Here is a 26,553-nt window from a genome sequence, read left to right as displayed (position 1 = left end):
AAACCAAAACTACCCCTTGATATTTAGATTAAAAATAAAACACTTCATAAAACCTAACCTTACAAAAGAACAAAATAAATATGCATCTCTTTTGCATTAGCAATGGTAATAATAAATGTGAAAACACAAAACAAGTATGGCAACATAGGAGATTGGCTTGTTTTATAAACACGTATTAAATATCCAGTTTTCATGTCAGCTTTGTCAGAACTGACTATGAAATCTAGATGTCCCATCACAGGAGTCAGTGACCCGTAGGAGCAGAAGATTAGATGTCTCAGTAATGCACAGCTGAACTCATACACAAAGGGGACACATAGTGCAGCAGAATCAGGGAACACAGTGGCCATGAAAGCTGAATTAAATGAACTTGTTTTACTGAAGCTCCATTCATTTTTTTCCCTGTTACACCCAAAAAATCTGCTACGAGAAGCATCGTAAGAGAGAAGCTAGTTTTTCCTGGGCGTAAAAATAAGAATATAAAGTATAATCACAATTAATCATTTGCCTTAAAGGGGCAGTAAACAATTTTATGACAGAACATATATATATATATATATATATATATACACAATATATATATATATTTAAGGTCACAAGTGCATTAACGTGATACTGACAGCAGTGATACTGCTGTTGTGTTTTAATTTGTATCAGCTTTAAATTCCATATAAACTAAATCTGCAAAGTTTGTTCACTTCATAATTATGGTAGCACGAATTACAGATCCACGGAGCAGCCATGTTTGTTCCCCTCTTCCGGGTTTTAATTAAAATGCCTCCCAAGTGAATAAATATGCCCAATCACAAACCTGCAACGCCCCTTCTGCTTTCAGCCGGTGTGTGACAAGCTCAGCTCCGTTGTCTATGTGTAATGGGGAGGGGGGAGGGAGAGCCCTTAGAAGCAGGCAGGCAGGCACTGGAAAGCTTAAGCTGGCCTGCTATTTAATTCTTAGTGGGAAGAGCTGAGAGGGGGCAGAGCCCTTTGAAGTAGGCAGGCAATGGAAAAATAAAGCCTGCCTGCTGTCTAGTTCACAATGCCATGCGATGCTATGTAAGGGAGGGAGGGGGAGCTCCTTAAAACAAACGGCAAGCTGAATCCTCCCAGTTTATGACGTAGTCCTTTTGACAGATTGAGAAGCTACAGTCGGGTTGCCAGACAGTCGGTTTCAGGATCTTTAGTAGGATTTATGTAGAGAAACAGGACTTTTAGGAAAAAACATGACCTGTAGGTAGGTTTGGAAGTAGGTTTATATTTTTATAAGAAATTTTTTGGTGTCAGTATCACTTTAAAAGAGAAGCAAACTTGCGTGTCTATGGACAAATATTCACAGTAGGTACACGCAAGTGCAAAGTACAAGCATAGGGGCCAAGGGAGCCCTGGAAGTATGTCTTGAGGTAGTAAGTCCAGAGTTACTTAGGCCTACACATGCAACTGATTTGCACTAAAACCATTATTGAAGCTCTCCACCAGAAGTGACACCTTTCTCACACAAATTCAGATTCCAATGCCAGTTAACACCATGGTTCATGTTGCTATTTTCATACAGTCCAGGTTGCCCCTCTCTGTGTTCAGTTGCAGCACCAATAATAAGGGACTGGCTAAAAATCACGCACAGCACAGAAACATTTTATGAGATAGTTACTGCACAATGTGATAGTTACAGCACAGTGAAGATATTTACAGATTTTGCACTAATACCAATGAAAAATATAATGTAAACCCTTGTGAGTAGGTTATTGATTATATGCAAGGTCCCTGAAATCTTTCTTTCTGCTCTATACTGTGAATACTACATGGCGAGCTTTACAACACCTTCTTCCACCTACAGATTTACTCGAACACATATAAGTGCCCCTGGACAAAGTGATGAATTTAGTTATTCATCCTACAGCAGACCCTTGTTAAAAAGTATCTTAGCAAAATGTATTACCGATTAAAAATAAATATGCACATTGTCTACCTACAATACTGTGTTCTCTTAATATCCTGGGGACTGCAAGGAATACTTTCCAAGCAAAACAATCATTTTTGCCTTGCGCAGCCAGAAAACTTTAAAATTTAGCCCAATTTTTCTGGTGAACAGACTGCACTCTTTCAGAAAATATGCCCCATTAAATGCATTTTGGACAACCGAAATTCTCCATCTAGGATTTATTGGTCTGTGGCATTGCGCTCCCCAGAATAATGCCAGGGCATGGAGCAGCGCCACAAATTGACTTCAGATGCTGGGGAGTGCTGCTTGATGAATGTTGCTGTGTGTAATTCAAAACTTTACAGCAGTCACACTGTCTGCCAAATGCAGTATCCTCCACAGAATCACTGACATGAATTTAGGCCTAAAATTCTAATCTTCGGTTTTGGTTTTAAATTACAGCACAAGCACTCATTGACTCAAATATGTGCTGGTTCCCTGTAAAAGGAGTAAGGCAGAGTTTACCCCTCATTAGCATTCAACAATAACACAGCCAGCAATAAAACAACATACAGTAAAAATCAGAATGCAATTAATTGTATGCACACTTTAAATTACACAGCCACAAGCTATGTACTGATTACTTCCACCCAGTCCAGAAAACGTAAATTAAATCCATAAAGAGTCATAATAGGAGCAGCACAATGGTCAGAGGTGAGACTATTTACTGAAGCAAGGTACTTCTTAAGAAATGAACTTGCTCCAAAAATGTCTTTTTGGTAAAATCCACAAAGTGGATAGCCATATTTACTTATAGCAGTCATACAGAAAGTAGTATTTACTGGCCTATTCTTTGAAATCAGCCATCAGACAACATCTGACAACAGTTTATTTCAATAGATACATCCTCAACAGTCATGCAGCACAGCTCTGCATAAACCAGTGTTCACATATCGAACCTGTTTACATACCAAAATGTTCTTTCTGTGCTTTATATGCTCTGTTTGTCAGACTGGATCCATCTGACTTAAACAAGGCAAGGACAAAAAGATGTTTTTCTATACAGTAAATTAATAAAAAATGATAGTTGATATTTTCAACCTAGTAAAAAAAATTTTTTTCCATTTGTGCAGCTTATTATTACTGTATAGGATATAAATGAGTAAAAACAGAAGATAAACAATGAGTTCTAAACATTACTAAGAAAAGCTCTTACCATAAGATTAACTCTGTAGCTCTTACATGATAAATGAAGTGTCGTATTATAGTTTGAGGATCCAAGGGAAGCTGACTATGTACCACAAATAAGACCAAACTAGTCATTGCTTCTGGTCTACCTTCATTTCTCTTTCTAGTAAAATCCTTCAATGCATGGGTTTGAAAATTCGGTGTGAACACTGGGTAGTGTTTTTTTGGTCTTCAATTACAAATTTGCGCATGTGCGAGAAGTCACTTCCACAAGCGTGCACAGGTACGTGACATCACTTCTGGGTATATCCGCAATTTTCAGCAGCGGATTTTTATCAATGTGTGCATCTACAATCCACAGGGCTTACTCAACATAAGAAAATGTTATCTTTAAAAAGAAAACTAGGGTATCACCTTTGTATGCACACAAAAAAATTACTATAGGTATGGGACCTGTTGTTCTGAATGCTCAGGGCCTGGAGTTTTCTGTATAAGGGGTCTTTCCGTAATTTGAATCTCCATACCTTACAAACATAAATTAAACCCAATATGATTGCATTGTGTAAAAAATGATTAATTATATCTTAGCTGGAATCAAGTAGAAGGTACTGTTTTATTATTACAGAGAAAAAGGTATTCTTTTTTAAAAATTGGAATTATTTTAATATAATAGAGTCTATGGGATATAGCCTTTCCATAATTCTTGGTTAACTGGAAAACAGATTGCACTACACATTTACCCACTTAAGACAAATTTATATAACTTCAGTGGATTTGTACATAAAAGAGATAATTAGCCATTGCCCCAAGAGCAAGTAAAAGAGCTTTAGGAGATGCAGACTTTTGCAAAATAAGCCCTAAAATGTGTCTTATGCTTAACACACAATTTAGGCTACCTAGCTTGTTGATACTTATAAATAAGACCATTACATTAATCAAAATAATGTCTTGGGTTTTAGCCATCAGTTTTTCCATTTGACACGATTCTGTTTTTCTGTTCTTTCTCTTTGCATAAAATAATTCCTACCCTAATGAGAAGCTCAATATATTTTTGCCCACAGAAGAGAGTTTTTATCTTTGTCTCCAGTATAGGTTACATTTCCATTTCTAACAACCGCCCACACATTGCAGCATCCGTGACCCAGTTGTTCCACTGTACAATATCTGTAACTGCATTTCTACACATTGCTCGAGAGAGATTAATGACCCGCCAGTATAAACATGAACATTAAAGAGAAAGAATACTCAAAAGATTTAGCTTGATGCAGAGTAATCAGGATGATTCAATATCGAGGTGAAGTTGTTTTGAAGGAGACTTGAATGCTTCTGAGAAAACATTCGGGATATCATTTTGCATGAACGACACGCATTACTTCACTTACTATGCTCATTATCGGCTTTCTTCTTGAATATTTCCGAGAGCAGTCCCCATTGATAACAAAGATACTGTTAATCTTATGGCTTTCTGTAAGGTCACCTTCCACGTTTCAGAATAAACTCTGCCAGTTATGAGAAAGCACACAATAAAGGGGCAGCAACATGACGCACTTATAAACTAAAAAAAATACCACTCAACTTTGTCAATGAAGAACAGCAAAAATTTACTATATCAAAATTTAAGGGGCATTTTAAAATAATGATTTCATACAAAAAAGTCTATGGAGCCTTTAAGTATATGGAAGGCAATGCATCACACACAGCCCTGCAGCTGGGCAACCCTGTGCTAAAGCATGACGTGACATTAATGTAAATGTACATGATTTCATCTGTTTATATAGAATTTATTATAATCCACCTCATCATTTGGAAAACTTGGGGAAGAAATTGATTTTTCCAGGAATGTATTTACATTTTGCAAAAGATTGGTTAGCCGAATGTTACAATGATGTAACAATTTATTATGCTTTGTTGTACCATTATAACAATCAATGTCAGAGGTATTACAATTAAAGCAACAGACCAGCAGCAGCATAGAAAGGAACACAGAAATAAATGTACTAACACTTTTCCAGGTTCAATATCTTTGTGTAACGTTAACTGTCTTCCACAACATTCATGTTATGGGTTTAAAATGTGGCTGTACAATAGGTTCCAGTTTATAGTACTTGATCACTGCCTTGGAACAGTATACAAATACAATACTTTAACCTGCACCAGGATAGGAGGCAGCAGCATTGCGGCAATGTTGGGGAATGCCACCAGGGACCTAATTTTTAATGTTTCAGGCAGACTCATAGGATAAAGGGTCAACATTCCAGTTTGCAGTTTCTATGAGATATCATTTTTGTACAAACCTCAAGCCATTTCTGTCTAAAATTTATACATTTCAGTGCATTTAAAGAAAAATCCCAAATGCCTAAAATAATGTAATAAGCAGGAAAACATGTCTAAATACACCTCAGCTTGGCTATCTTGTGCTATTCCTGGAATTTTTCACTGATCCTTTTCCAGACATGTGGTGCATTCCTACAGTGGCTATAATAGCGATTGTGCAAACATGACCCCACTGATAGGGACACCAAACTTAGCACACAGTCTTTCTAATGCACCACGCTTCAATTTTCTTATAGGCCAGGCTCTTAGCTTTTAATTATTTGTAGACTGCTGCACATGCATATTTATATTGTTGTCCTTTTTGCATCCTTGTTTTTTGCATTTTGCATTTGATGTTAAAAAGTTTATGTTTGTATATTAAATTTATGTCCATGTGTGTCTTGTCACATATGTATTTATGTCCATTTGTGTCATATCACATAAACTATAAGCTATAGGACACATGGGGCCTGATTCACTAAAGTGCGATAAAATGTGCGCTATTTTTAGCGTGCGCTATAAATTTTACCGCGTCTTAATTTTGGCGATTTTTCGCACGATTCACTATAAGCATACTTGCGCTTTTTTACGCGCGATATTGCATGCGTTATTTAACTCGCGAAGACTATTTCAATGCGGTATTTGCCGGTACATGCGCTAAATTACACACGCGAATAGTCGCCGCATATGAATGGTAGCATAGAAATAGTGTATAAAAATTGTCGCCACATATAAATGGTGTATATAAATATTAGCCACATATAAATGGTAGCATATAAATGGTATCATATAAATAGTAGATGCTTATAAATAGTAGCCACTAGTGATGAGCAAATGTGTTCTGGTTATCTTTAGTGAAAAATTAGCAAATCTTTCTAAAGATCCACGAAACGGCAAAAATGTTGTGCGGGCAAAAAAATTGTTGCCCGTGACTATTATTTTTTGACGCTTGTATAAATTTTTGGATGTGCGTTGAATTTTTGAGTGGCAAATTTTTTAATGCGTTTTGCCATTGGCGGATTGTTTTGCGAAATGCATGAAAAAATCAGCCGCGAAAAAATTCAACGCACGTCCAAAAATTCGCTGCGAATCCATGTCTGGTGAAACATTTCATCACTTGTAGCCAAATATAAATAGTCACGCAAATGAACGCACGCCATGTTAGCCATACACGCCAATACTTGCGGAAAATTACTGTATTAAAAATGAACATTTCGCTGCAAACTGGCGGCTGCGTCACTCTAGGGGAAACACAGACTTCAATAAATAACACTGCAAAGTCCATATTTTATTGCAAAAAACTCATTTACTGTACTTTTCTATAATTATCGCCTGCCTGTAGTAGGTGTTCATTTTGAGTACAATTGAGTAAAAAGACACACTTGAATAAATAACACTGTAAGTCCATATTTTATTGCAAAAAAATCATTTACAGTACTTTTCTATAATTTTTCGCCTGCCTGTAGTAGGAGTTAATTTTCGCATAGCCGAATGCGATATTTAGCGCGCAAAAGTTATAGTGAATCATGCGATCGTATTCTTTTCAGCGCGGAAAATAACGCATGCGGTAAAACTAGCGCGAGAAATACCGCAAGCGAAAATGGCGATTTATCGCACGCGATAATACTATGGTGAATCACACGCAAATTATCGTGTCTTTTTTACTGCAAAAAAGCGTGCGATAATTTTTATCGCACTTTAGTGAATCAGGCCCATGGTCACCTAAAGTTGCCTTTTTATCACCCTATATGAAACTAGGGAGAGCAAATTGCAGAACATATAAGAGCACAACACTTAGGGGCATATTTATTATGCTGTGTAAAAAACGGCGAGAAAATTCGCCACACATCGTCAGGCTTCGCTGTGTAAAAATGGCATAAAAACTGTGTAAAATTGGCGTAAATGTTTTACTCGTTTTTTCCTCCACCGGAACTTATGGAAAATAACGGCGTAATATCCGGTGTTTAGATGGCGATCTTTTCCATTTATTTTACACAGCTTTTTACTCCGTTTTTTCGGCGAATTAGTTTTACACAGCATAATAAATACGCCCCTTAGGCTGCTAGGGCCCTATGTCCACAAAGATGTTTGCTGCCAGAACACTGCCTCTGCTGCTTCTGTTAGGGTTGCTGGCCGGCCTCTATCAGGAAGTTTTACAAAGTTCAAGGTAACTACAATACCCCTCCTAGCCAGAATCGCATCTTCTTCTTGTCCAACTTCTCATCTAGAAACCCAGCTTTCAGTCACCATCACTATTACCTCCTTTCACTGAAATGGGGACCACTAGGAAGTATGGCCATAGGTTGTTGCTACATTAGGGAAAACATGTTGCTACATTAGTGAAAACATGTGCTGTATTAAAGCTGTAGTCTTTCCATGCCAGTCTGACAAAAGGGACAGAAGAACTTTAAATGGTGCAACAATAGCAATAGCAGAATCAGGGAAAGACTTTGTTAAGAACATTTTGGACAGCTAATGAACTAGAACATGTCATTGTAAGGAGTACCTTATTATTATTATTATCTAACAGCATTGATAAAAGTAGTGTCCAATAAATCAGCTGGAAGATTTATTATAAATCAAGTGTGGGACATTGTGCCAGCTTGAAAACATAAGAATTTCTGTTACTTGTTGACTTCTATATTCTGAAAGTTTGTAGTACACAGTGTATTATTTGAAATTGCCCTCTGTTTACTTGCCTTAGCGTTACCTGCAAATCTCTGTTTGCTCTCTCTTCCCACCATTATCTCCTTCAAAACTCTGCAGATGTGGGAAAGACTGAAATCCATGCAGTGTGATAAGGTAGCCCATTGCTTCCTATTTAGTGTTTAAAGAATCCAAGATACTTTATGATTAAAACAAATACAATGCTAATTGCATTTGAATGAATGCTCAGAAATACTTCTATTAAGAGACACTAATTTGCTTTTTTTTGCCACTTTAATAGTTTAAAATGTATAGGAAACAAAAGCTGCCCACTGAATGAAGAAATACAAGAAATACATTTTTTTGTGTGGTTCATAAAGGCTCTTCAGAGGTTCAACAGGAGCCATTCAATGTAAAGACCCCAGTGCTATAATGAGCTTACTCTTAAAGTTACTGAATGCAAATAGAACACTTGGGCTCTTGAGGCCTTTGGGGCACAAAGGAATCCATATTATTAGAACCAACTTCCCAGCATCTTTAGGGATGCTAAAGTATACTGACTACCCCTCGTGTATATTCTTATCTTATGCCAAGAATATTTCCACTGAACAATTTACCCTTTAGACAATCCCAAGGATAGCCCATTTACAATGGAAAATGATCTGCAAAATTATTTTACATTCGATAAGGAGAGAGAACACAATAATATTTTGATATTAACCATTTATTACTACTTCAGAGGAATAATGTTTTTGTGACAAGGATATGTTTATTTCTGGCTTCTTAGTTCAGCTACAGTACTGCAGCATTCACTTAAGCCTACTCACAAAATATGGTATAAAATGTGGCCTGGCCAGCAAATTAGAGGCGAAATTCATTCATGTAGCAAGAGTTTGAAGCGAATGGGGATGTTCTGAAACCACAAGTAGCAACTCCAGAAGCAGCACAGTAAATCAGAGGCTTTATCTGAACATGTTACAAAACCCCCTATTTATCTTATTGTGTGGTTTACATAAACGTCTGCGGTCTATCTTCTATTATTAGAGAGTTTAATCCCTGCCCTAAGTGGTCTGTGAGAGCGGTGTAACACTCTCTTCCTGAAGGAGATTTGTATTAAAGCTAAGCTCTATTATTAATTAAGCACTGAGCACTGGCCAAGCTTTCCCTCATAATATGACACCATGCCAGAGTTCCCACAGTACAGTAACAATTCCTTCCTATTCTACTGTACAGGATTTATGGATTTACAGAGAACTAAACAACAGTACCACCTGCAGGCCGTTCCTATATCTGCTGGAAAAATTTACCCATTTGCTTGACTTTTCAGAATGCAGCCATCAACTTTGTAAATGTTATAACCTCCTGTTAACAAATCACTGACTAATCTGCAGTACGTATAGGATAATACATAAGGGAAGTAGCAGTTCTTATTAAAGTATGTGTTCTAAAGCTAGTCTGGCTGATTAAAATGAGGGGTCTGGCACTTTTGTGAGAAGAAAAAATGTTTTTAAATACTTAGGGGCCGATTTACTAATCCACAAACGCATCGAAAGCGTCCGAATGCGTTTTTTTTCGTAATGATCGGTATTTCATAAATTGTCCCGACTTTTTCGTAGCCGTTACGACTTGCGCGAATTGTCGCGACTTTTTTGTAGCCATTTACCCGCCGTTTACGAGCGCTCAATACGAAAAAGTCGCGACAATTCGCGCAGGTCGTAACGGCTATAAAAAAGTCGCAACAATTCGCGCAAGTCGTACTGGCTACGAAAAAGTTGCGACAATTCGCGCAAGTCCTAATGGCTACAAAAAATACAAAAAAGTCGCAAAATGTTCGTTTCCAAACCGATTTTTTCCCATTCGGGATTCGGATTCGTGGATTAGTAAATCAGCCCCTTAATATATATAGCACCAACATATTCTAAAGCATGTTACATAGATTATACATCATTCCCATCAGTTTTATCAGGAGCCAATCAGCCTGCCTGTATACTTACACATGTAGAAGAAAGCTGGGGAACTTGCAGAAAATCCACCCAAGTATAGGAATAATACACAAACCCCACTGTGCCACCTTGTGTCCTATAGTTTAAAGGCCCCCCTAAATAGTTAAATTAATCAAAAGTAGTAGTAAGATCATTAATAGCTATATGCAAGCTATGACTATTCAGTCTTTTGGTGCTCAAAAGGGTAATTTTTCAATGGTTAGTACGGTGCATTTTCCGGCTAAAAGAGACTAAAAAGATGACTGTGACTTTTGCCTAAATTCTGGTGTTGCTTTGACTCTACCTTATTGCTTGACAATAATGAATTACTGATTTACTTTATTATGTTTTTTATATTACATTATTAATGTTGGCCACGGAGCTAACATGATATGGGCCTGTGTGTTCTGTGTGCTTAACACAACTTGATATCCCAAGTGGAATATTATACTAGAGAACTATCCCTATTTACAACTTGTTGATTTCATAAAAGTTGCCGAGAATTAATGTACACTGGGGTATCTTGTTGAAACAGCTGTGTAGCCTATCACTCAATCATACGATTGACTCCCAAAAGGTCTTTACTGAGGCATTAAATCAATTATTTAATGGACACCTACTAGCCACAAAAAAGGCAGCAAATGGTATGTTTAACATATAATGCTCTCTATATGGTAAATATTCACAGTAAACACAACAGTAAACGGTAACCGTAAACACAAATACAATGCATAATATACATACCACCAGTTGGACAAAATGTAATGTAGGGACCCATAGGGTTAAATGGTCCCTATGGCTTTAAATCCCTACAGGTTCAGTTCCCTTAGTTGCTGGGCAGAAGGGAATGTATCTAAGTGAGTTCATTAACATGTGTGCTATTGGTTAGAAGGTATAGTGACCACATCCTGCCTGACTTTGGTATAGTGTTGGGAGAGGAGTGGCACCTTCCTGTTGTTTGCTTCCACCTTAGGGACAAGGTGGATGTGTGCTGAGAGCCCAGGGCATGGGCCCAGGCCCAGTGAAGTCAGGGAACAGGGCCCCGTGAATGAGGCATTAGATAGAGGCAGGTGTAGCTCCCTGAGGGATCCACTACAGCAGTGTTTTTCAACCTTTTTTGGGCAAAGGCACACTTGTTTCATGAAAAAAATCACGAGGCACACCACCATTAGAAAATGTTAAAAAAATTTAACTCTGTGCCCAGCAGCAGTGCCCCCCTAGTACATTGGTGCCCAGCAGCAGTGCCCCCCTAGTACATTGGTGCCAAGAGCAGTGCCCCCCTAGTACATTGGTGCCCAGCAGCAGTGCCCCCCTAGTACATTGGTGCCAAGAGCAGTGCCCCCCTAGTACATTGGTGCCCTGCCTACGGCACACCAGGCAACATCTCGCGGCACACTAGTGTGCCGCGGAACAGTGGTTGAAAAACGCTGCACTACAGGGTGTGTCGCAGAGGTGAAGGGAGATTCCTGCCAGTCTGCCCGCAGGAGAGTGTGAGTCTGAATATACACTCGGTATGTGTTGCATGTACCAATGGCCTCTGAAGCTGTATTGTAAGTAAACCCTGTGGATGTTCAATAAACACTTATCATTTTGTTATTTGCAAGAACCTCTGGCGCCCTCTGGTTTCATTTTTCTTTATAGCAGCAAGAGAGGTGTAGTTGCACAACACCCTCACCTTCCTCTTCCACTTAGCGAAGGCCCATTCTGGGTAAGAGAGTACAGTGTAACCCATGTTCTACTGGTACTAGTCCGGGAAGGCAGCTATTGAGCTGAAATAGGTGTTACAGTAATAAAACAGAAAAATCAGACACGTGGTTTGAAAACCCAAACGTTTCAGAACACAGTCCTTTGTCAAGGGGATTCTGATGTGCAGGCATTCTATGCAAGTTTAAATACCCATAAGACACACCTCATTTGGTACTGCAATCGGGCGAAAAAAGAAAGTGACGTCACTTCCGTTATGTCATTTTCACTGATATCAATGTTAAAAAAAAAAAAAGTCGAGCGTCAGAATTGTCGGGTGCCACAATAGTTGCGCATCAGAATAGTCGCGTGCCAGAATAGTTGCGCACAAAAACTTGCTTATATCAAAGGAAAAAGCTGGAAACATGGTTTCTGACTAACTCATAACAAGGGTGCCATACAAATACTTTACACAAAAATATAACTCCTGACAGTTACCATTAATATTAACAATACACAATGGATATTATTCCATTTGGTATAAATTACACATCATATGTAAAAATTGAGAACAGAAATTTTTTAACATAGAGTAATAAAAATGTAATTATCAGCGGAAAATGTTTTCCTTTAAAACAAAGAACTATTCTATTACAAAGAAATCAGCAGTTCAACAGTTCTAAAGGTTTTGTTCCCATAGTAAAACATATGATATGTTTTGTTTAAATTGCTTTACTGATGCATTAAACAGCCAATTTTACATTTCATCTCTGTGGCCACAATGATCATGAATCAGTCCATTGGTAATTACCTATATTGTGGTAATTGATTGGCAGTTTAATGTAACAGACATAGTAAGCCCCACCCTTAATGGTAAGTAACCATTTAAATGAAATCCCTGGGGGTTCCACTTTTGCAATGAGATCAGTAAGAACCCAAGCCTCATAGTCCTATAATTAAGCCACTATTGGGCCACTGTAAATGTCTGGGGTCTCTGACGTACAACATGAAAAACTGTTGTGTGAGCTGAAGGCATTAGATTATGTATTAGCGTAATGGCAGCAAGGGTATTATGTCACCCGCACAAAATCACACTCTACCTTTGAATTGCACCTTGCAGTATGTGAATTGCCATTGGTAAGAGTATCCTATCACATAACTGAGACAAAATGCTCCCTTCCCATGAAAGGGATAATGGCACAAAGGACATTTTGCTGAAAATACCTTTGTATGGCTGCCTATTGAAATTGCTGTAAGTAAAACATTCCTATGTAAAACATTCATATGATTAAGCAATAGAAAAGTTTAAAAAACTGCAAATTGTGCTCTTACTGTTAGCTTAAACAAGGGTTCCCCAAGTGAGCAGACATGTTAGAAACAAAATTTTGTTTTTCTTTAATTTCTCCTTTTTTGTTTTGTTCATTATAATGCTCATTAAGAGGCATGCCATTCTCTCATTATTGTATTGATAAGTCTTCTGACTTCCAAGAAACAGAAAGTCAACTGTTTCACAGAATTCTCCACAGGTTCACTTGGAGACTAAACAGAGCACATGCCTTGGTGTCTGCACTAGGCAGCTAGTTGGATGTCTGCACAGTAAATCAGTTTTCCATTTAATATCACTTAAGCATGCTACAAATTGTGTTTTAATGCTTCTCTAGCTGGACCCTGTGATAATATTCTTTAAACTATTGATTTATCGGCTAGAAAACTTTTAATTTGTGCTAACATTTTGATAATATTGCCCTATCAAAGTGTACTTTCCTTAAATAAATCTACAGCACTCTTGGTAATTGCTTTCTGATACAACACAGGGGCATAGTGTTATAACGGCTTATTTATCAAAAAGCCCATTAAATAAATGCACTTGGTTCTGCAACTGAAATAGCTGTAATGTTGACATTGTGTCAGCTTGTGCCCTAAATCCTTTAGGTGAAACCAGACTGAGGCAGCAAGGGTAAACACAGGTGTCTAAGCATAGAATAGATAGGTGATGAGGTTCTCTGTCAACAGAAGATTCAGGCTGGAATAGTGAAGCACTGCATAACAATAGAAAGTTGATGAATCTCTGTCCATATCTTTAACCTGTTTGGAAATAAAGACTGAACTATTGACTTTGAAGAAAGAATATTTACTTCACTTAACCCAGAATATATATTGCCTTTATATTAGAGACCTCAGGCAGTAAATAATCAGGGTGAATTTAAACTTCTTATGCATACTTTTATTTATGCCATTTAATAATGGTAACACTACTGCAGTAGTAAAACTCCACTACTAAAATCCAAGATCCAAATGCACTTAGAGGGTAGTTTACATTCTAAATATTTTGTTCACTTCAATTGTTTGAACAGCAGCAGACACAATGACTGAAATAATTATTTTTTTACCATTTTCCTCTCCAGTATTTCCCAGTAGAAGCGCAGTACACTGACTCTCTAAACCAGGGGTCCCCAACCTTTCTTACTCGGGAGCCACAGTCAAATGTAAAAAGACTTGGAGAGCAACACAAGCACCATAAAAGTTCATGGAGGTGCCAAATAAGGGCTAAGATTGGCTATTAGGGGCCTCTATGCACACTATCAGCTTACAGGGGCTTTATTTGGTAGTAAATCTTGTTTTTATTCAACCAAAACTTGCCCCCAAGTCAGGAATTCAAAAATAACTCCCTGGTTTGGGGGCACTGAGAGCAACATCCAAGGGGTTGGGGAGCAACATGTTGCCCCTGAGCCACTGGTTGGGGATCACTGCTCTAAACCCTAACAAATCCCTATATCAGTTGGTACCAGGATCAGACTGGCAATCTTTGGATTCTAAATATGAGGGGCTTCTGTAACATGCCATAGACAGTCACTATATTTTGGGTCTGTGAGGGGCTGTATGGGCTTCTGTGCACCTGATATGCCTGGGCCTATCTTAACCCCGGTCAAAACCTGTTTGGTACATTTCTCAGCAGCATCTAATGTATCAAATGTAAAAATAATTGTCAAGGAGCATGCTTAGTAGAGCTAAACTGCCGCTTTTACAAAATGTATTAACCAGTATATAACATTTTAACAGTTTAGAGATCTAGCACTGTGATGCACAGGTCTGAAATTACCTCTTCCCCCCCTTCCCCTTCTCAACCCAGAACAATCCCGGTTTGAGCTTTTGTAGGGATTTTTATACCCATGCTGAATGTATCAGTATTATCGGAAAATTGAGGCAACAACTTCTTCCCCTCCAACCCTGCAGTACTTACCTCAGTCAACACTCTAACACGCAGGGGTCCCAAGTTGGGATAGGCGGTTGGGTCAGTCCAGCTGGACTGGATCCTTCTATGGATTGGAGTATAGTAAAAATTATGCAACCCTCTACCCAGCATCTTGGAAGGAATCAGGGCTGTTCCTGCACCACACTGTCGCCTTTGTGGAATGCTGGGTAATTTGGGTGCACTTGTGGACAGAAATTCTTGCCTCAACATTTTCAGTAATGCTGACACTTTCCTATTGAACATGTAAGTTACCCTGCTGGCCCAACAGAAGGATCACTGCAGGAGCTGGCAGTGAAAACGAGAATTTTTTTTTTTTTTAAATATTTGTTTTTGTTTTTTTAATGATGTATGGTAAAAAATGTATATTTGCGGAACATGCTAAAACCTAAGGTAGAGCATATAATATTGTCTAAACCTTCTGCCTTGAAGCCTGCACTTTCACTGACACAGCAGGACAAAGAAAATGTTGCCCTATGTGAGTGTTCCAACACATTCTTTTAAATAGTGTAACACTGTATTACTTCAGACGGTGCTAACACAATTGTTGTTTTAGTACAGGCTGAAAGAAGATGCTGTAACTTTCACACATTGGAACATTCTCAGAATTGTGAGTGTTCCAACACGTTCTTCAAAATAGTGTAACACTGTATTACTTCAGATGGTGCTAACACAATTGTTATTTCAATACAGGCTGAAAAAAAGATGCTGTAACTTTCACACATTTGAACATTCTCAGAATTCCAGAAAGTGGGTGACCCCTGGAACACACAAGCTGGGGAGCTCCAGCTCACACAGGTAGAGCATATACTGTAATATTGTCTAAACCTTCTGCCTTGAAGCCTTCACTTTCACTGACACAGCAGGACAAAGAAAATGTTTCCCTGGGTGAGTGTTTCAACACGTTCTTTTAAACAGTATAACACTGTATTACTTCAGACGGTGCTAACACAATTGTTGTTTCAGTACAGGCTGAAAGAAGATGCTGTAACTTTCACACATTGGAACATTCTCAGAATTCCAGTGTCACTCTATCCTATTTTACAAAAAGAATTAAAAGGAATGAAACCTGCTGCAACTTGATTTAAGTATTATTATCCCTTTAATATGAATTGCATATAAATTATTTTGGTCAGACATTGTATCAAAAAAGGAGAAAGAATGGCTCACTGGCTTGAACAAGGGTTGCTGGTCCATGGTACTGTACGTAGTCAAGTTGCTTATTCGCCTTGCAACTAAAACTTTGTATAGAGCTTTGTGCGCCAGGCACGTTTTGCTCAATAGAGCAAGATATCAGTACCAGTGCTTAATGTACACAAATGGGCCAAGGAGCAAAGTTAAAAAAATATAGTTTTTTTGCACTTTATCCCAATAAATGTGTTGGATGCTTCCTGTGGTGCAACTGCTGGTCTAAGGATACTTGCAGACTTTGAAGCTGCCTGCCTATATCCTTCAATTGTGTTTACATATATGAATCCTGGAGGTGGGTATGGAGAAAACTTGGAGATGACCTATAAGTTACTGTTGGCACCACACCTCCAATTGTTTCTCTCTGCAGTACATTCTACACATGCACTGATTGCAGAAGGGAGGGGTACTGCCCACACACCATAGCTAGTCACCAGTTTTAACCACAAGGGTATCATCCTAAAGTTACTACCCTAGACCCTTAGGTGCCCATATAGAAAATATGGCTCTGTTTGGCAGTACAAAAGGAGAGACACTTGAACGAAGAGTGGGTGAGAGTGGAACAAACAATCTGGGGAGTTCCACAGGACGCAAAACAATAGGGAGTACTGTGCATTTGGCGGGTGATCCTTTGTACCAGCACCTTGATGAATTTGCAGCCCTTATTGGTCCTCCAGTTGACAATAGCCCTGTGTAAATGAGGCCTAGATTTTTAAGGCGTTTCTTATAAATGATTCTTAAGTGTTCTGCAACTTGCTGGCGCTATATAAATATATAATGATCTAGTGATACTAGAATACAAAAATAATTGTTATTGATTTTTTTTCTCCTATGAAAAGTAATTAATTTTTAACTGTAAAATATAAGGCTATAAAGTAATTGAGGATTTCTATATGTATATGAAAGTGCAAGGTCACAGAAGAAGCTCTTTTATATACAGGTCATAAAACTTGATCTAGCATCCTTATATTCTAAAGAAATAGGGAGATTTTATTGAAGGCTTGGAGAGGCTAGCCTTCCTAAATGAAAAGCAATGCATTTCCTACAACACTGGACATAGGTTTTATATATGGTCGTGTGTTGGAGGTATTATAGATAACACTATCTATTTATATATCCTACACTGTGCTCTGGGGTTATTATGAATGAATGGGCACTGAATTTATCCTGTTATGAATACAATAGTTAGTTTACATGAAGCTGTCACTGCATTCAACGTTTTATGTGCTCTGTACAGGCATTGGTCCCCTTATTCGGAAACCCATTATGCAGAAAGTTCAAAATTACGGAAAGGCCATCTCCCATAGACTCCATTTTAATCAAATAATTCACGTTTTTCCTTTTTCCTCTGTAATAATAAAACAGTACCTTATACTTGATCCCAAAGATATAATTAATGCTTATTGGAGCCAAAACAATCCTATTGGGCTTAATTACTGTTTAAAGTATCTTTTTAGTAGACTTAAGGTAGGAGATCAGAACTACGGAAAGACCCCTTAGCCAAAGAACCCAGGTACCGAGCATTCTGGATAATGGGCCCCATAACTGTACTATACATGAAAATGTCATAGTATTTATCTTACCATATGTTTGGGGGGCATTATATACAGAATGAACATTACGTTTATTCTTCCATATATTCTAGAATGGACTATAAATGAAACAGGTACAGTAGAAAATGTCTTTATTAGGGGCTGTACAGTGGCTCAGTGAGTAGCACTTTTGCCTTGCAGTACTGGGCACTATCTGCATGGAGTTTACATGGTCTCCCCATATCTGCATGGGTTTGTTAGGTTTCAAACGTTTCACACTACAGCAGCTAGTCGTGGTTTTAAGTAATAAACAAAAGGCTGTTTTTAATATTGGAGAAGGAGTGTGGCCTCTTTCTGACATTGCAGCGTTAGAGTATTGTGTTGGATTGGGCAGTAGTGATGAGTGAATCTGTTCGGTTTTGCTTTTCCAGAAAATTAGCAAAACACTTTCTTTGACGCAACCACAATATTTTTTTACGCAACTGCAACTTTTTTTTACATGGCCGCAAATTTTTGTTTCTCAAAAAATTAGCCACCAGGGAAATGCGGAATTTCGCTGTGAATCCATGCCAGGCAAAAAAATTTGCTCATCACTATTGGCCAGCCCCAGATCATCCTAGTATCTTCCCTTGTTAGCCTTCCCATACATAAATTTCACCCTAGACCTATCTACAAAACTGAACAATGTTAACACAACAGACAGTTATTACTAACAAAATCTCTAAGCACCAAATATGAAGATACATTATCAAACAAATTAATGATAAAAAAGCTATGCTCTCATACGCATCATACTCACACAACAAACTTCACGTCAGCAAAATGTGTCTTACATTACTGTTCTCATTCAAACTATGCAACTGATCTTTAGTCACATCGAAATACAACAGCAAAAACCTTTCATCCTTTATAAGTGTTCTTCCTCTCCACCATCACTTCATCCCATAAAAAATCCACACAATTAAATGAGACAGGACTACTGTAAACACAGTCCCTTAAATTCTGCTTACAATACAGCATGGTCAGCATATTAAAGCAAGACAGACAACATTATTTATCAACCCAATTTGACTCAATCCATTTAGCACTGACACATTTAAACAGCGCGTTGCAGAAATTGCTTATCAAGTCCCAGGGGCGCTTACATTCTAAGGTCCCTATCATATAGAGACACTAGGGTCAATTTCATCAGAAGCCAATTAACCTGTGTGTAGGAGTTTGGAGCATGAGGAAAAAACCTAGAGGAAACTTATCAAGAGACAACATACATGGTTGGACCAAACTCAGGACCCCAAGTCTTATATGTCTAGTGCCATAAGTGTTCTAGCACTATATAAACATAACTATACACAAAATTCTTATAATATTACCATTATTAAATCAATGATCTCTAGTTTGTGGGACCCTATGGCATTTCAAATGAGCCTTCCAAGCTTTTGTTTAAGGGAATACAAAAGTTACAGAAGGAGCACCAGCATTTGCACAGACAGCTTTTTATATGAATTGTAAGCAGCTGCAGGCAGGTAAGAGCATTTTGACCACCTCAGTTTTTACACACAGACGTGTTCAAAATTCACAGTAAGCCCAGTCTTTTAATCTCTTTCATTCAGCACATTTTTAATGTGATTCAGTCCCTGTTCATTTGATTGCAGAGTTTAAGAAAAGAAATTGTATGACAAAACCCAGTTGCAAGTGTAGAAATCTCCCTGAAGTCAACAACACTCTGTGATTAGCCTTTGGAATTTAACACAAACAACTGAATTGCCATAAAATTGTTTGAGTTAACAAGGACTTAATTGCCTATGGGGTCAGATATAAGAGCAACAAATACTTATTTTCATTCACGGCAAGGTAAACTGATCCAGAGTACACTGTTGGTTTAGCACTAATGTGTGATTTGCACTTACGTTTTGTACAGCGTTCAGATCCAGGAGATTTGCTCCAACCATGACAGCATTTGCCTCCACAGATATTAACCCTACAAAACAAACAGAGAGGAAAATGGTGTTTTTTTGTTAATAAATGGTTATGTACTCATACATATATATATATACTGTATATAGGAAATATATACATGTATAGGAAAACATTTAACTCTTTATCATCCCTCAACTTTTATTTATCTTTATCTCAAACACTTGGGAGGAGTAACTGTACTGGCTCGGTGCAGTTTATAATATCCCAACAGACTGATATTAATGAGTGCAACAAAGGCACACAACTTAAGGTTAATATGCCCTTATAAAAGTTGGACGTATAAAAACATTTAATGCAACCAAAAACAGTTTGAATTCCCGAGCCACTCTTTCTATAAATAAGTGCATGACAGGCGCACCGTTGGGACTTGCCCCGCCTCTTAACAACCTACCACACCACCCCTCCTATCCCTCGAATCCCAAACAAATTACACATACACCGGTTTTGGATGAAACGGGCCGCAGAACATTTATTAACATCTTAAGTTTTAATTTAAAACATACCATGAAAACATACATGAATATATGATAAACATATCAAAACATAACATTAAAATATACTAAACATAACATAACTTGAACGTTTGTATAACAAACAACCACAACAATCCAATAACTGCGCAACGCCATTAGCGCTGCCAGCTGCCATCCTAGCCCGGAACCACCTACTCCTCAACAAAATCACTTCCTGATACACCCCCTTACCCCTGAGGTGCCAGGCGTGCCAACCACCAATCACCGTGCAACCATTGGTTCCCGGACTCAACCACCCCGCCATCAAACTTCAATACCAACTCACCTGTATAGGGAGGGAGGGTGGGCGTTTTCCTGTACTGCCTAAGATGGAACAGGAAGCGGGAAACTCCAATTCGCCTATTTATATCCCTTGCCTGCCACATTCAAAACAGCCAATCCCTTGCTAAGTGGGAGTGGCTTACCCCTACGGCTCTGACATGCCCCTTGGTTCCCTACACTTTTGCTACGGGTCACTGGTCAATTTCTAACAAATAAAGCAAAGAGTAGAGTCCAGACAAGCACCAAAACCAGTCCATTAAAGATAGAATTTCGCTGGATATTATATCTCTTCATTGTCAGTTTAAAAACTGGCATGTTTTAGGTTATACCCATTCCAAAGACATCAACCCAAATCCAAAGTGATCCTGGGCATATTGGCTGGGTCTATCATATCCCTGACCCCATCCCTGCTCTGCCCCTACAGCTGTGCTTTCGGCTCCACAGATTCAGACAATATCAAAGGATTTTGGGTGATGATTACATGCATTTTAATGGAGGGGGTGAGTTATGGTTTAAGGTGCAAATTTCTAGCAGCAAGAGGCAGGTAAGTAAGAGGGGTTTAAATCAGGGAGACACAACAAATATGGGAGAGTTGACATTTCTGCCATTCACACTTTGCTCTAACCAGAGCCCCATGCACTTCAAAGAAAGCCCTGCCCTTTGATTACATTTATACATTCATGAACGAACAAATCTCCAATACCAATAAAACTGCAATTGAGAAATGTAATCTCACTGATGTTAATCATTTGCCCATGGAAATACAGAGCTTATAATATATATATACAGGTATAGGACCAGTTATCCAGAATGCCAAGGGTATTCCGGATAAGGGGTCTTTCTGTAATTTGGATCTTCATACCTTAAGTCTATTAAAAAATCAATAAAACTCAATAAGATTATTTTGCATCCAGTAAGGATTAATTATATCTTAGTTTGGATCAAATACAAAGCACTGTTTTATTTTTATGAGATGTTTGATGTGCTTGCAGTTCTGCTTACAGTTGAGTAGAGAAGTTATGGCTAATGGAGTAGTTCTGCTGCCAACGAATAATTTGTCTCATTCTCCAAAGTCGCTCAAATACCTTTTATCTTACTTGATGTCTAGTATGTTTTTAGCAGTCTTTTATGTTCTGTGGACAATATAAATAAAGCAATACATGACACCAATAAAAACACTATTACTATGATTATAGGCAACCCATGTGTGGCAACCCTCATCCATATTTTGGCCATATTTTAATGTAACACATTACAATCACCTTCTAAATGATGATGCAACTATAGGCCCAACAAATAAGATAAATATGTATAAAAATGTATTTGTCAACTCTGTTTGGAAATACTATATATATATATATATATATATATATATATATATATATATATATATATATATAAACTATATATCTAGCATTTTATGTAGCCCTTAACAACAGATCTGAGCAGTTCTGGGCTTAAACAAATGGTGATGTCACATCAATGTGATACTGCACTTCAGGGATTAACATGTTCAAGACCTCAGGGTCAGCTCATTTAGAAGCTGTCAGATATAACTACATAGTTGTCACTGCTGGGATAGATCAGTCAAATTTCATGTGGTTTCAGTTTAAAGATCTAGTATTACATATTTGTGCAACAGTTTGGGAAACTGGACACAGGCGTAAAAAAGCTGAGGTAGGCACAGCATAATGAAGATACCTTGGGAAAATCACTGTTTATGGTCATGGCTTCTATTGTGATCTACAATGAGCCAAAAGGACATGATTTTTAAATGCACTCTCAACTCTCAACTTCAATCTCATTGAAAACATAGTGATGTATCTATAAACCATCAATGATCAACTCATTGTGGCAACATAATCACTGGTAGGAAATGCATACTTTAAAAGTGAATATCAAAGGGGAGGTTTAATCACAGGTTCTCTTAAATGGAGGTTTACCAAGGCCTCCTTGTAAAATATGGTTCTCCCCCTTTACATCCTCCCAATTTGGCCTTTAGTTATTATGCAAGCATTTGTATCAAAGTAAAAAGAACAGCCTGGAATGTAAATCAAAAATAAAGTAAAAATGGGGCATAGGTTTATATATGGATGTGCAGATTATAAGCACACCGTGCCTAGACTGTAAGCTCTATGGGGCAGGGACCACCTTCCTCTTCTCTGTTATCACTCAGCACTTAGTTACATAGTTACATAGGGTTGAAAAAAGACCAGTGTCCATCAAGTTCAACCCATCCAAGTAAACCCAGCACACCTAACCCACACCTACCAATCTATACACTCACATACATATAAACTATAAATACAACCACTAGTACTAACTGTAGATATTAGTATCACAATAGCCTTGGATATTATGCTTGTTCAAGAACTCATCCAGGCCCCTCTTAAAGGCATTAACAGAATCTGCCATTACCACATCTCTAGGAAGGGCATTCCACAACCTCACTGCCCTCACCGTGAAAAACCACCTACGCTGCTTCAAATGGAAGCTCCGTTCCTCTAATCTAAAGGGGTGACCTCTGGTGCGTTGATTGTTTTTATGGGAAAAAAGAACATCCTTCATCTGCCTATAATCCCCTCTAATGTACTTGTACAGAGTAATCATGTCCCCTCGCAAGTGCCTCTTTTCCAGAGAAAACAACTTCAACCTCGACAGTCTCACCTCATAGTTTAAATCTTCGACTTAATCTTAAATGTAATTGCATTTAAATAATTATACTATATTATTTACAATCTGTTTGAGGTCCACATGCACTAAAAATGCCTCACAGAAAACGGTAGTTAGAGATGATTATCTATACCACATTTCTGCAAGCAAATCCCAATTAAGATTGAAATATTCACCAGGTGCTGGGACCACAAGAAAGAGAAACCCCATCCTCATTCTTTTCTTCTCACCCCAGTCCAATTTGGTTTTTGTCTTCTACTTTCTTTTATGTTCTTTGGTTTTCTTTCTCCTATACTTCCATATCAATCTCTAATTCTCTTCTTGAGAGACATTTTAATATGCCCCATAAGCCTTTTAACTGATTTTCACTTTTCTCTTCTGATTTTCGCCATTCCCCCTCAAGTATTCATTATTCTTGTGCCCTTAAACTCTTTCCCATTTTTTATACTAAAGCTGAAGAAGCAGAAGTTAACTATTACTCGCACATTCTGGGCTGCTCACTCAGTTGCAATTCATGTATCCTGAAGTGGGAGCAGCACAAAATCCCCATAGTCCCACCATTGGAGGCTTTTTTACTACCTTACTATACCATTGATCTTTCTCACTATCTTACTGAAGCATTGAACCTTCATACTATCTTACTGAAGCACTGAACCATCTCCCTATCTTACGGAAGCATTAAAAAATAAAATATAGAGAACATAAAATGCATAAATAGGAGGGTTAATAAAGCATGTACGGCCAACACCAATGGTATGTTAGCAGTTCCAGGCTACCATTTGGACAGCCATAGTATAGACTGACGTAGTCACTTATTGTAGTAACTACTAAACCCACCATTCTTGATAGCCATGTCCGGGATGGTGCTAGTCAAAATATATGTAAAGTCTGCTATGGCCTGCTCTACAACTTTCCAAGTCAATAGACCCCACTATATGGACCTTTTGTCTCCTGCTTTATCTTAGTGTCTAAGACCAATGCCCATACACCTTTTCTGCATGACTGGCCTTTTTTTTTTTTTTTTTTTTTTTTTTTTTTTTAAAGGCTGGCACTCATAAGAAACACCCTTACTGGTTTAATGCACAGTATATACAGAAAACTCATTCAGTAGCCTATGACTACAAGAGCTATAGCACAAAACAAAAAGTATTTTTCATACCATGTTTTTCTTTTATATTATCCTGCTGTTGGTTATAACATGGGCTAGCATCGTGGTCTTCAAGATACAGGAACAGGATGGATTGTAAGTTTACTCTAGTTGCCCTTAGGTTCAGACGAACATTTTTAGAATGCTAGCTATTGTGCTTCTTGTCAACCTTAGGTAAATGGGGCATTACGTTGGGGCAAACATTTCTAGAAATATTTCTATTATGAGATTACTTATTTTGTTCTAAAACAGTAAAAGGCTTAGCAACAAAAGTACTAGAATTAAAATATAAAAGGGGACAAGATATTTTTTTTAATAATCACCCACTCCATATAGCCAATAATAAATAATAAATAACAACAAATTAAACAAGTAAAGGTATATGCCTTCTATTTTGTACTTAGAGTCTACTTAGAGTTTGCTCATGTGCTGCAAATGTTAATGGACCTCGGCTCTGGTACAATTAAACTTGAAAAGACAACTGGCTGAAGGATAAAACAGAGATGGATGGATAAAGAAACTGGATATAGGAACAATGAAATATCTCTCCACAGTCATTTACTACAAAACTTGAACTATGGTAAGACAAATATCCTAAAAAAAAGACTTCTCCCAACAAATTAAGGATATGAGCCGATTATGCTAAAATTTGGCTTGACTTAGTTTTTGAGTGGAGTACAGTGGGGTTTTCTGATTTTTATGTTTATCTCTGCCATTTATTTTTTAATTTAAACATGAATGACCTTGGATTTAGCATGGAATGTAGCTTTGTTGCTTAATGAAACCTCATCTGAAATGCTGGAATCTTGGTGACAACAGGAGTCATTTATGAACACAGTCACAGTTTGCAAAGATGCAGTTTGCCATGTTTTCTCCTTATAATGCTGTTTTTCTACCAACAATTTCAGTGTGAATGTGGCCTTGCACATATTTGCACTATGAGTAATTGAGTCCCATTTATTAAAGGAGACATATCATGTAAAAATTAAGAATGTAACAGTGAATTATACGCCTCTAAACATAGAAGGATTGTGCTTAAAAAAATTGTGTTTTGGACATATTTATTGAGAAATTTCACCAAAACCCTACTAGTCCCACTCATCTGTTCCACTTTCTGCTGGCTAAATTCTCTGGATGTGCATGGGAGCAAGCGGCACTCAGTATGCACTGTAGGATAGGAACCAATCAACAGCTAGACAGACCTGATGGGAAACTGAAGTTTGTCTTTGCTTGTGTGACTGCTGGCCTGTGATTGGCTCTCCCCCTCCTACTGTGCTTGTGGCAGGGACCGTTAGGACACACCCACCCTTCATTTGAAACACTGACAGAGACCTGATAGGCTCTATAGGGAGTTCCAATAAATGGGCCATTTTTACAGACTGTATTCAATTTTAGACCAATGTGAAACCAGCACCAGACTTTATTCATAATTGCCTACAAAATTAGGGTTTTTTTCCATTTATCCAATATGTCTCCTTTAAAAAGTTCATAGGTGCGGTTAGACATTTCTAAAAATAATTTGCAATTGAGCTTAAAATTGGATTGGGGATTGGCTAGATTCTGACACTCTGCATCATCTGAGTGTGATTCTTTAGGTGTAAGTTTGTTGCTTCTACTGACAAAGCTGCAGTGAGAAATAATTACCATGTTCAGAATGGTGGTAGCTCAAAAAATATGCAGTCTCATGTGTATATTTCCAGGATATATCATATGAAAAGGATAGGAATCATATACATAGTATAATACATGTCACAAGGCTTTATATAAACAACAATTTAAGCAATCAAACTTAGCCTCCAGTATCATGGGCAATGTAGCACACAAGTGGATTTTTATACTTTAAAAGCACAAATGTATTTGAATCCTTAAGCAGACGTTATCAAATCCAAACTGCTTTATATTCTTGCCTTTGTTTTGTAGATTGGGCTAGTTTTTCAAACTGGACTAGTTTGTTAACTTTAGAAATCTAGAATTCTAGGGAGTGGCAATCTGCTTTTTTTTTATAATTCAGAAAAATTTGTATTTCTGCAGAATTTAGTAGGTATACCTCACGTATTTCTTTCCAATATTTTTCAACCTTCCAAAATATATGAAATACAGTTCTTACCCCCTCATTGTTACACCTCCAAGATATGTTGTTAGGTTTGGGAAATTTTTGTCTAAATTTATATGGTGTATAACACCAGGTAGTTAACAATTTACAATTGTGTTTTTAATTATGGAATCTGTAACTATAGATTAATTTTTGTATGCATTTTTCCTGGT

At 37.8% G+C, this 26,553-nt stretch overlaps 1 protein-coding gene across 3 annotated transcripts in view; it reads right to left on the bottom strand.

The window, feature by feature from the left end:
• ltbp1 (latent transforming growth factor beta binding protein 1) overlaps positions 1-26,553 on the bottom strand; it is a 205,647-nt gene that overhangs the window by 168,674 nt on the left and 10,420 nt on the right. For all 3 annotated transcript variants that reach the window (XM_012963793.3, XM_012963794.3, XM_031901994.1), the window contains exon 2: positions 19,605-19,675. In XM_012963793.3, the coding sequence (XP_012819247.1) occupies positions 19,605-19,675 (71 nt within the window). The remainder of the gene's footprint in view (positions 1-19,604; positions 19,676-26,553) is intronic.

The sequence above is a fragment of the Xenopus tropicalis genome, chromosome 5, assembly GCF_000004195.4.
Source record: "Xenopus tropicalis strain Nigerian chromosome 5, UCB_Xtro_10.0, whole genome shotgun sequence".
Classification (NCBI taxonomy): Eukaryota; Metazoa; Chordata; class Amphibia; order Anura; family Pipidae; genus Xenopus; species Xenopus tropicalis.
The sequence above is the reverse complement of the archived record's forward strand: the minus strand, read 5'-3'. Positions and strand labels throughout refer to the sequence as shown.